The 11,336-nt window shown below is 35.5% G+C and overlaps 1 protein-coding gene across 8 annotated transcripts in view; it reads right to left on the reverse strand.

Annotated features, from left to right (window-relative positions):
- The window catches only part of ATP11B (ATPase phospholipid transporting 11B (putative)), a 72,772-nt gene that overhangs the window by 20,015 nt on the left and 41,421 nt on the right, over window positions 1-11,336 (reverse strand). For 7 of the 8 annotated variants that reach the window (XM_061353490.1, XM_061353491.1, XM_061353492.1 and 4 more), the window contains exons 21-28: window positions 9,908-10,010; window positions 8,140-8,285; window positions 6,935-6,994; window positions 6,509-6,636; window positions 5,563-5,701; window positions 2,111-2,176; window positions 1,734-1,837; window positions 927-1,092 (exon numbers count right to left, since the gene is read on the reverse strand). In XM_061353490.1, coding sequence (XP_061209474.1) covers window positions 927-1,092; window positions 1,734-1,837; window positions 2,111-2,176; window positions 5,563-5,701; window positions 6,509-6,636; window positions 6,935-6,994; window positions 8,140-8,285; window positions 9,908-10,010 — 912 coding nt within the window. Of the gene's footprint in view, window positions 1-926; window positions 1,093-1,733; window positions 1,838-2,110; window positions 2,177-2,208; window positions 3,626-5,562; window positions 5,702-6,508; window positions 6,637-6,934; window positions 6,995-8,139; window positions 8,286-9,907; window positions 10,011-11,336 lie in introns of those variants that run through there. The other variant, XM_061353496.1, reaches the window with a different exon arrangement.

Below are 11,336 nucleotides of genomic sequence, written 5' to 3' on the forward strand. Positions count from 1 at the left end.
AGAATGGCAAAGATTACAGAAGAAACACAAGAATGATTAAGAGGAAAATAACCTTTTTGACAAAAGATGCAAGCCCGATTTATTCATCAGTGAGAAAATTAACTTGATCAAAAACCTGACAGTGAACAAAGCAAAAAACCTGTTAATAGAAGCCTTTTCAGTTTAGCAGAAGTACAAAAAGATAAAATGCTGAAAACCAAAACCATAGACAGAAACTATTAGAACAATGGGTCAGGATGACTTCTCCATAGTTGTTAGTCAAAAGAAAACACTCAAACATAGATATTTACCTGACAGACAGACTAATTGCAACATGATTTCAAGGAGTTTCTGTAGCCTCTATTTGGTAAGAGGGAGATTGCATTATCACAGTGTATCTTTTGACTTCTATGAATTTCTGAAAACGCCACATGGGTGATATAATTACATAATCAACAATCAAATACGTGGCATATGGCACGATCAAGATTTAAGAAATACTAACTAAACTGAGTCCTACTAATTTTAAAAATTGTTTTCATCACATTTTAAGAACTATATAGTGCCAACTGTAGTTGGAGAGCTTCTGATATGTAGACAAAAAGGAAAATAAGTTACTATCTCTAAAGAAGTGCAAAAATGTGTAATATGATACTCATACAGTTTCAAGTTGAGATGCAAAGACTCAGCAGTCCTCTTTATAAATAATTATGCTACTGGTAATACCAATTAAACATAAACGTTATTTCCTTGTAAAATGGTGTCCTCATTTTTATAGTTTTAAATTAATAGTTATCTTTCAAAATTAAAACTCTTTTAAGCATTAAACATGACAAACATAAAAGGATGATTAAATATCACAGGAAACTAATTATTTTATAAGACAGATTTTAAAAAATGTTATCTTCTAACTATTGATAAAGTTGGATACAAAGGCATAACATTACCTGAGCTTTTTCAGTACTTGTTGGTTGTAGATGTCTGTACAGCACTTTCTTCACAACATCAATAAACAAACAAGCAACTACTATGACGATTATGGCAAACCAAGCAGAACCACTTGACAACAGCTGAACAAATACAAAGTACATGTCCTGTGTATGTAAAAATGGCCTGAAAAGTTAAAAGAAGTGGCAATTACTAGAAGAAACTTCTAGAAACAGAAGTAGGCAGGCTCAAGTGTATCCTATTTTACATCACGCAGCAAGTCTTTCAGGATGCAGCTACAACTGCATGGTGTCCATGAAGACTATCAATATGTCGGACTTGACCTGCAAAGAAACTCTAGGGAAGGAGGGTACTGAACTTTGGAGGGCAACGTTCTGGATTAGTTTCAATTGCCTTGCAGGAAATCAGTTGCCATCCTATCCTTCCAAGACCCCAAAATACAAACAGGAATACATCCCCTTAATAATTCAAATTCTAGTGTGTTTATTTCTGTTTCAAACATTTACCTATTACAAAACACCTTTGGGAACACAGCTACTTTTTAAAAACAAAAATGCCTTTACAGCCACAGGCTGTCAGAGACAAATAAAACCTGTTCTTGTGCACAGGACAGCTTAGGAGCATTGCTCAAGTATCTAAAAGAACCACCAAAAGCAAGTGGCTACTCTAGGTTTAAAAATTTGTTTTCCAACACCTGTCACAAAATTCAAAGCAAGATGGCAGAACATAATATTTCAACGTTTTTTTCATAGCTTCATCTATCATATGTGCTATAGAAGGGGGGGGGGGGGGAAGGAACCACTTACCAGATTATTCCCCCATAAAACAAGGAGAATAGGAAATAAAATACAATGGATCCCCAAGTAACAAAATGGTTTATCCATGTCCAGAAGTGAGTTTCTAGTGCCATCTATAAGAAAGATAATGTCAGTGAACTTCCTTTCCCCCTCATGTCACAGAAAATGATAAATACCAGTCTGAATGTGCTTATGAACTTCCAGCTCAAACACTAAACATCAGAACATGCAAAAACTACCATTGAAACCAAACATAAAAATTGCTTAGCTAGAATCCTCAAGAATAAATTAATTCGGTATAACTTTCGAATAAATTTTCAGTTACTGCCCTATTACATATTTGCCTATATATCCAAACACAAAAAGTAATTAGTATAACATCATACCTTCATTGTAACAGTTATAACCATAACAGTGAAGACCAAAGTACCAAATGTCCAGTTTCCAAACATCTAAGAAAACAGCAAGTCATGGAAGAAAAAAAAAAATATTAGCTAAGAGCATTCACAGTAAGTCAGATTCCTCCCAAGTCAGCTACACTAATGAAAGAAGTCTGTGGACATAAGCTTACGACAACTAATCATCTTGAAAATACAGTAAGGATACAACACAAACTACTAGGAAATACAGCTTTTAAGAGCAAAATTAACAGCCCACAAGTCATCTTTCTCCTTGGTTCAAAACAGATCACCACAAAGGCTACATGAAATATGAAGAAAGTACAAAACAGTAACATAAAATGATAGGAATATGAAGATACCAGTTTGATCAATTAAGTAAAAGCATCCAATAGAAATCAAATACTGGGTGAAAGGTATGCACTTGAACGTAAGTGCAAACCATGCCGAGTTTAAAAATTTCCAGATCATTTTCAACATGCAGCATCACCTGAAAGTTAATTTCACCCCAAACACAATTTAAAATTCAAAAATAATGGTGTCACTGTAAGAAAACTCTAAGGAAAAGACACTTTGTTTCAAGGCTAATAAACACAAAGTGAAACTTTGATTCTACAATGCAAGATCTGTTACTTCCATACTCTCTTGCCCATATAAATTAAACTATTGAAACTCTGAACAAGTTCTACAACAATAAAATCTCAGCTCTGACAACCAAGCAGGGATGCCAAGTTTGTAAGTGTATCTACACACATGCTACTCAGACACACACCATGAATCTTCAACAGGTCCAACTGCTCTGCCCTTGGAAGCAGTCTGGGTGCTGAAGCAGAAGACATTGCTGTTTCGTAGCTGTTTGTGCCACTACGATACTAAATAATGACCAAGTCCTTAACTCTATTAACCGGTAGCAAACTAAGCAAGCAAGGAGAAAGGTACCACATGCAGACAGGCAATCAAAATCATCCTAGAGCTGATTTGTTAGTACAGCACAAAGGCATGGAACTGGGATTCGCACAGTTGTAGTCCTTGTTACAGAGCTCTGACAAAAGCAAACAAAAAATCCCAACAGCCTGATGACAGATCTCACAACTGCTTTTCTCATCTTTATGCAAGGTACAAAAATGAGGCTGCCACGAGTCTCTGGACTTGCTGATAATTTGAAAGATGCTGTTAAAACACATCTTCCGAAGCCTTATGTTTACTTTTCATACTGACAGTAATACTTAACAAGCAACATGCTTGCTGTAAACTGCTGCAACAGTATCTTAAAACTAGACTACTGCTTCTGAGTGACCTGTGAAAGAAAGTGTCTTTGCTAACACTGCTCTCAAAGGTCACAGAGTTAGAATGCAAAACATGAACCGGTTCTTGCCACCATTTTATTTTTGAACACATTTACACTGTTGATGCTGCATCCTTTAATCTTGTGAAGTACAGATACAATACTTTGTATCTCCTCCTCTTCTAAACTCTTACCATTTGCCTGTTAGGTTTCAATATCTGACGACATGCACAGCATGAAAAAGGGGGGGAAAGAAAAAGAACTAAAAGATCAAGTTGTTGCACAATATGTTGAGGTAAGCCTAACAAACCACCAACATTAACAAATTATTTACAATCTCTTCTATTCTGCTTTGCTTCAAACTGCAACTTGGAATGAAAATGTGAAGCCTTGCACAAACACTACACCGCATCACCCATTTGCACAAAGTGATCACAAAGTCTTGAAGACTTCCTACAAGAAAGCATGTCAGCAGCATATCAGTTTCTCTTGCCCTTAACCTGGCTTTTTCAGGCATATGTTAAATTTGCAACATACTTTATGCACTCCAGATATTTTACTGTAACAAAAATACAGTTCTACCAATTCAAATAACCATCTTTCAGAAGAGAGGTGCAGAGTAACTCCAAAAAAATTCTAAGACTTTTTAAAGTCACATCACAGGAAACATGAGAAGCCAAAGGGCATCTGAATGCTTTATGTCCAGTATGCTCGTACACTAAGTGTATTTAAATAATCTTGAGGTTAAGTTACAGAAGAAATCATTAACCTTCTCCACAAATCCCACATTAACATACAGGTGTAGAGAAAGAATAAAATCTGTTCCCTAAACTGAACATCTGTTACTGAGTACAATGCAAAAAGTCTGTTTCTGCCCTGTGAACATTTAACTAAGCAATTTTAAAGCAAGGTGTTTTGACAACTAAGATGGATGCACAGACTTCCATAGTGCAAACTTATTTCATCAGAAGAGTACTGAAGGCCCTTTATCAATTCACAGGAACTCTGAAGTCCACAAACCTTGTAAAAAATAATGACAGGAGAGGGCAGATTCATACCTCAGCTGTAAGAGATATTTTAGTCTAAAGCACAACTATTTTAACGTTCTTCTCAAATGAAACACATACTCCAGCTAGCTGCACCACTCCCTCTTCACTGATCCTTTCACATGCTCTCTGATTTTAGTCACTCAAGACAATTCCGGCCATTGTCTGTACATCACTATAAATTCTTTTTTTGGCTAAACTTCCTGAGCTCATGCCCATTCCAATTCCCCCATGACCACTGTGAATACAGTATAATGCTATTTTTGTACCTTGTGCCACAATATGCAACTCTAACAAGCACTAGACAAGAATCAGCAAGCACTTCATGTCAGTAGTATGAATGGCACAATGACAGAAGCAAATGTGTTCCTGCATCACTCTCCGTAAGTTTTATGAGAGAAAAACTCAGTATCTAAGTGTCCTAAATTGGGTTAACTAACTCTGAACCTTCCTCGGGGGGAAAATGAGGAAGCAGACTTGTAATGGTTTTACCCAAGCTTTAGGAATTTTTTGTATGTGATTTTTCCTGTGAACTCTAACATCTTTAAAATAGAAAGTGCTAAATTAGTAGTGGACGATATCATTAAGTTACTGTCCTAAAAATATTTCTTGTATAAAAACTGTAATTTAAGAGCAGCCTGCACCACTTCATTTTTTAAAATTCTGAGTAACTAGAATAATGAATTTTCAGGAAAAGCTTTAAGACTTTTGCCAACTTTCAGTTTAAGCCTAACTTCGTAAGAGATGCTAAAAGAGAAGCCATTGTTTGACACAGCAATTAAGTCCAACTCCAAAGGACTCTCAAATGATTGAACATAAATTCTCATTTACTGAAGTTATAACATATGATTTTGACAAAAACAGTATAAAAATAAAACAAAGTTTAAGACAAACATAATACACTTATTATCTTGAAAGATATGTTCTTCATGGACATACACTTTCTGATAACATGTTGCAGTTTCCACACTAAGAAATGTTACTCTTGAGAGTACACATCAATATTGGCAAAGTATCCTTGGTAATTATGTAGTTCATAAAAATAAAAAAAAAACATTAAGAAATATCACCAAAAATACAGTGGTAGAATAATTTTTATGATATGGTACCTGGCCATTTCCCAGTAGAGAAGTATCTTCTCCCATTAGAAGATACGAGCCATAAAAGAAAACAAATGCATGGAAGAAGCCCAAGACGGTCCAGTAAAGAAATGGTTTAAATCCCAGCTGAGCATTTTTACTGATATCTCTGCAGAAATAAAACAGATTTAGAATTTCAGATTGCCTTTATGCACCCATCAGCTATTCACATTGTGTGATGGCTACTCCTTTTATAAATACAGCTTTCAGCTGCACCCAGATACACTTAACAAATGCTGACATACAAAAAAAAACCAAACATAACTCATGATTTGCCTCTGCTTTATGCAGGAATCGCCAATGGCAAGGACCTCAAATGCGTCAAGTTAGGATAGCACAAACTATACAAGAGGAAGAAAAAGCCAGGATCTCCTGACACTTGCCCTTTGTTCTGCTTAGAAGACCTTCAGGAAAACAGAAACATCTAAGAGACATCTCTTTTTAACAAAAATACAGGTTTGTTTTTTTTTTTTTTGTCCAAAAAGCTATATGCAGTGCAATATGCTACCACTGGGAGGACATCTAATTCTACATGAAATCACTTCCCCTCCCAGTAAAGCACATCTTGTGGTGATTCCCTCAACCACAGTGTCCTAGTGATTCATTTGTGTGTTTGATTGATTTTCACCTCCTACATGTAATGGAAGGGAAAGCTGCCAATCGTGTAAGCAGACCAAGTACTCAATTCTCTTCCAGTCTTAACATGACTGACATAGAAAGATGATTCTCTTAAAATACTCATGTTAATTAACTTTTAGGATGGAAACTGTAGCTGCAGTTCTCTCTCAAAATAATTACTAAAAACTGTATAAATTACAGCTAAAAATACTGTAGGAATGCACAGTTCATGGACTTCTGCAGATGCTGCTGTTAGTCTAAGTGATGTTCTACTGTGACAATATTAGAATATACGTACCGATAGAGCACAGGTTTACTCTGTAAAACATGCGGATGCACATGCTGTTCAAAAAGACTGTATATGAGGACAGGCAAGGAAGTGAAACAAATATTGTACAAAGTCAGGTATACACTGTCATAGAGTGTCTGAAAATGGAAACAAAAATCATTTTGAGTCTTGTAAAGAAAAAAGTTGTTTATATTTGTTAAAATTTATCAGCACACTATAGCAGCAACAAATCATTATCTGAATTCACTAGTTAGAAAAAAAGCTATGCTCATGTAACCATTAGGGAACATCAAGCTATCAAATACAAAAAATGAAGCTGGATATGTGTTAAGTGTAAAATCTTGCCATTCCTGTCTAGCTCTTTCCCATTTTCCCAGTTATTTATCCTGAGTGTTTAATTCACATTTACCATGATGTAAGGCACAGAATACTTACTTGTTGTGAAAACAAACAGAAGAACTGATATAAAAATTGTGGTGTAATAAAGCACACATTCTGGAAAAAAAAAAAGGCAAAGAAAATAGTTAAACAGTTAATCCTCAGCGTATGTCTCACTATACTGAAAGAAACTGCTAACTCTTAGATGCTGGCAAAAATACACAGGGAGGATATAAAGCTGTTTCAGCATTTTACTTGGTGAAGTGAAGTAATATGCTCTGATTAAGAGCGTATTTTGTTTGTCCTTTAGGACAATGAACCTGAAAAATATAAACTCTAATTGCAGTGCTTGATGAACACAACTCTTTATAGGCGTACAAATAGTATTAAACGAGGAGAAACACATTCATTTCCCCCTTAGTTCCTTTTTAGTAATTTCCTTGTGAAATAGTTTCTACATTTCATTCAAGAAATCATGTGCCCTGCTCGTGAGCTTTCTGCATGGGAGTAGGAAAGACAGAAACCAAAACCTAACACCATGCTGTGATCTTTAAACGAAAGCAAACAATCGAAGACAAAACGTGGCTTGGTGGCCAATGCTAGAATCTCTGATAAATTTCAAGTAAGATCAAAGACAACACCCCAGCCCATGACTGACCTCCCAGCCCATGCCCCCCAACTCCTTCTAGCATTTGGCTTAAGCTCACCCTGCTGCACCGTACCCATAGATCCCTGAGAGGTATCCAGATATAACTCAGTCCCTTGCAATGTTTCTGAAGTGAAGACTGTTAGAATTTTCTTAAGGTGAGCCTGCCAGCAAAGAGCATGCTCTCTTCCCACACACCTCCTACTTCCTCTCTCAACTACTTCCTATGCTCCGTTTTCCTTTTAAGATAGATGAACAGATTTGGTTCATATTAAATCAATAAACAGAAAAGGTTATACTTTTACATCTTGCTAAAAAATGCATTTAATGTCGAGCTAGTAATGCTGCTTTCAGAGAGCAAACATGTCTGCCTCTCAGCCTAGGCAAACTCATTGTGGTATTTAAAACCTATTTCTAGGTGGAAGTACTGAACAATTTCACAGAGAAGCTACTGCATTGGGTTGTAAACTATACAAAAAGAAAGTTGAAAAATCACGTCTGAAAAGAGGTATTTAATCTGTTGCCAGAAAAAAATCTTAGATCTGAAATAAATTTATTGGTGGGAAAGAAGTTACACATTTTCCATGAACTTCACTGGCACTCTCTAAAGACTTACCTTATAAAAAAAGTACTGTACAAGGGTTGCTATTCTAATATAGTAAAAGTGTCCATGAACAAAAAGCAACTTGGAGAGGAATTTAAACCGTGCTATTGCATAGTCACTGTTTCTTACAGCTTGTCTTCCTTCCTTGCCCATGATTCCTGCAATATTTGGGAAACGAAATAGAAAACAGGTAAAACATTCTAAAATAAAGTTTAAAAAACCCAGTGACAAAAAACTGAAGCTACATTTCTGGTTTTCTGCACTTCAACATTACAGGCTTCATTAACTTTCAGTTCCAAAAGAAGTCATTATTTCTAACACTTTGAACATAAAAATAAAATCATTTAGAAAACTCACCCACCAACTATTTCCATACATTATACTTAAGAAACCATTTATTAGCAGAAACAAAACAACAATACTCATATACAACCAAAATTCCCAAACCAAGCAAACCACTATCTAACCATCTTTAATCACCAATTTACTTAGTACGTCTTACTTCAAAGAGGTTTTTCTTACAGTATCTTCTGGGAATAATATGACCTGTATCAACAGCAGAATAAAAGAAGTGTTGTTCTTGCAGCAAGAGTTTACTTAGTCTGGTGGGCTGAAAGTGCTTGCCACTTGTCACAGCTGGACACAAATTAATTTCTAAAAAACTATTACTAATATTGGGATAAGAATACACAGAGAAGACAAACTGCTCTTTTATACAAAAAAAATAGTCTGGGACTCTTGAAAACCAGACATTTGAAAGTGCTAGTTGCTTTTGAACAGAAAACAGTTTAAAAGGTCCAGTCACCCTCAAAAGCAAAGACTTGCTGGTTCTGACCAGTGTACATGTATGCTATAAATGGCAATAAAAACTTGGATAATTTTTAATAAGCTTCAGTTATTTGACAAACTAGCTGTAGCATAAAGCACCATATGCCATTGGGCTGTAACCTTCTCAAGCAGGCTATACCCATTGTCTTTAAGACCCATGGTCTTAAAAATCAGGGGCATGTGACTTACATGATAAACATTACGTACACCTTTTAAATCACACAGGGTGACAGACTGAATATACTTATGTACTAACACCTTAGGTAATACCTTCAGATTTACTACTGTAACAAACACCATCCAACAAAGTTAGTAAAGGAAATATCAAAACACTTCATAATGGGTAATAATTCAGTTTTATGTATGTTTGGTTTTTGTTAATTCAGTTATGCAACACAGAAAAAAAAAGTTTGAATAAAGTCCTGGCCAAATAACAGAAATCTACCAAGCTTACCAGAATCAGTAACAGTCTCTCAAGAAAGATATTCTTCTCCTCAAAGCCAAACTAGACACAAATGGCATTTCTACAGTAATACAGACGTCATGCAGACAGTGTCACTTGAGCACAAAGAAAGGTTTAAAGGTCAAGTTTACACAGGAACTTAGAACCTGACGATGTTTGAAGTTAGACATAACCACTTCCAACACCTGACATGGGGTACTTCTGGGATTCTAGTTAGAAAGAATCTTTGGTGTTTTTACCTCAGCACAAAACAGGACCTCTGATTATTGGTGGACTACACAATAAACCTAAGATTTCTGAAAGCAAACAGCCTTAGATTTTAATATTCATTAAAACTCTGCTACAATGAATGACTCAGATAAACACCCTGTCACTCACAGCTGCAAAAGCTTTATAAGTTTACCTGTTTATAAACACTATTTGTGATCTAATACTCTACTGAAATTTGCATGTTATTTGCCTTTATTTTTTATTACAAAAGAAAATTACCTATGCCAACATGTGCTTCTTGTATCATGCTCACATCATTAGCCCCATCACCAATCGCTAATGTTATAGGTTTCTCTGGAGATGTTTTTAACAGTCGCACTACCTGGAGAAAAAGAAATTTTACAGATTAGACAGTCTACCAACAAAGCATGCCACTAATTCCCAAGTACTTTAGTTACCTACCTGTAAATATAATTAATATGTTCTATGAATATGCACATGGGTAAAACACATCTTTGGCACATGACATGTGCAAATTCACTGCTCCTTTAGAAAAGCTCCCTCTTTGGGGCACAAGCCTTATTTAAATATTATGACTGCCTTCAGCTTATTTTGCATTCTTATTTAGATGTACTTTTACAACTCTTAATTTGGTGGTTTATAATACAAGACAGTCAAGTAAAAGTCAGAACTGAAAATTTAGTTAGGAAGCGATCCAGATTTAACATCCTTGACTAGATGTGCCCAGATAGTTCACATTTTCAATTAATGAAACTAAGCATTGTACAAGAGGAATCTGAAAAAAAACACTAATATATTAGATCAAAGATCAATACATACTGTTATTCAGAAAAATAACTTCTTTTTAAAGCAACTCCATTATCAACAATGGGTATTCTCAGTTGGAAAATTCACAAAGAAGATATGACAGATGGAGTAAAAAACTGTTTACATACCAAGTCTCTAAAATACTCAAAAGAAGAGCAGTTATATCTGCTCTTTGCAGAAAGGAGACAAATCTTTAATGTAAGTGCCAACAACATTCTTAATAGAGAGGAGTTAGTTAGATGAGGCTTTTAGGTAAGGATTTAGTTAGTAATTCATTAACCTCCCAGAGCTCTAACTAAAGGTAAAGGCTTCACTAATTCAGTCATAAACAGGCTGAAGAGATAAAGGTGAGAATGAAGATACACAAGGCTTTCTAAAAACAAAGAATATTTATGTAAAAAAAAAATACTGCATATTCCCCCCCAAATTCCAGAAAACTCAAAGTGGAAACAATCAACAGAGCAACAACTGCATGAGGTAGATGAACAGTTCAAACAATTGAGTTCTAGCTAGTATGTCACTGTGTTCATTCATAGGACCAGTAATGCTTCACACAAGGAACACAACAGTGATTAAACACAGTCCACAATTCAGCTAAATCCACCTCATTGTGGGAACACATTCCTTAATTAAAGGTATTATTCAAGTTTTAAAACTCCCCATTCCTGAGGGTAATTATTCCAAGTAAATTTAGCATTAGATCTTATTAAGCAGCCTTACTGCATGGCTGCAGTATGTCACCCAGATCAGTTCCTCATGAGATAACACTGTGGTAATTTAGACAAACATCTACACAAAAGTGTCAAGATAAATCCTCTGGCAAATATTAACAGCAGCAACTCTGAATTACTGACATGAAAGATGCTTGAAAAGGTTTCTG

This window comes from Neopsephotus bourkii, unplaced genomic scaffold, assembly GCF_033783945.1.
Source record: "Neopsephotus bourkii isolate Nb327-2 ecotype Australia unplaced genomic scaffold, CSIRO-AGI_Nbou_v1 NB_678, whole genome shotgun sequence".
In the NCBI taxonomy this organism is placed as follows: domain Eukaryota; kingdom Metazoa; phylum Chordata; class Aves; order Psittaciformes; family Psittacidae; genus Neopsephotus; species Neopsephotus bourkii.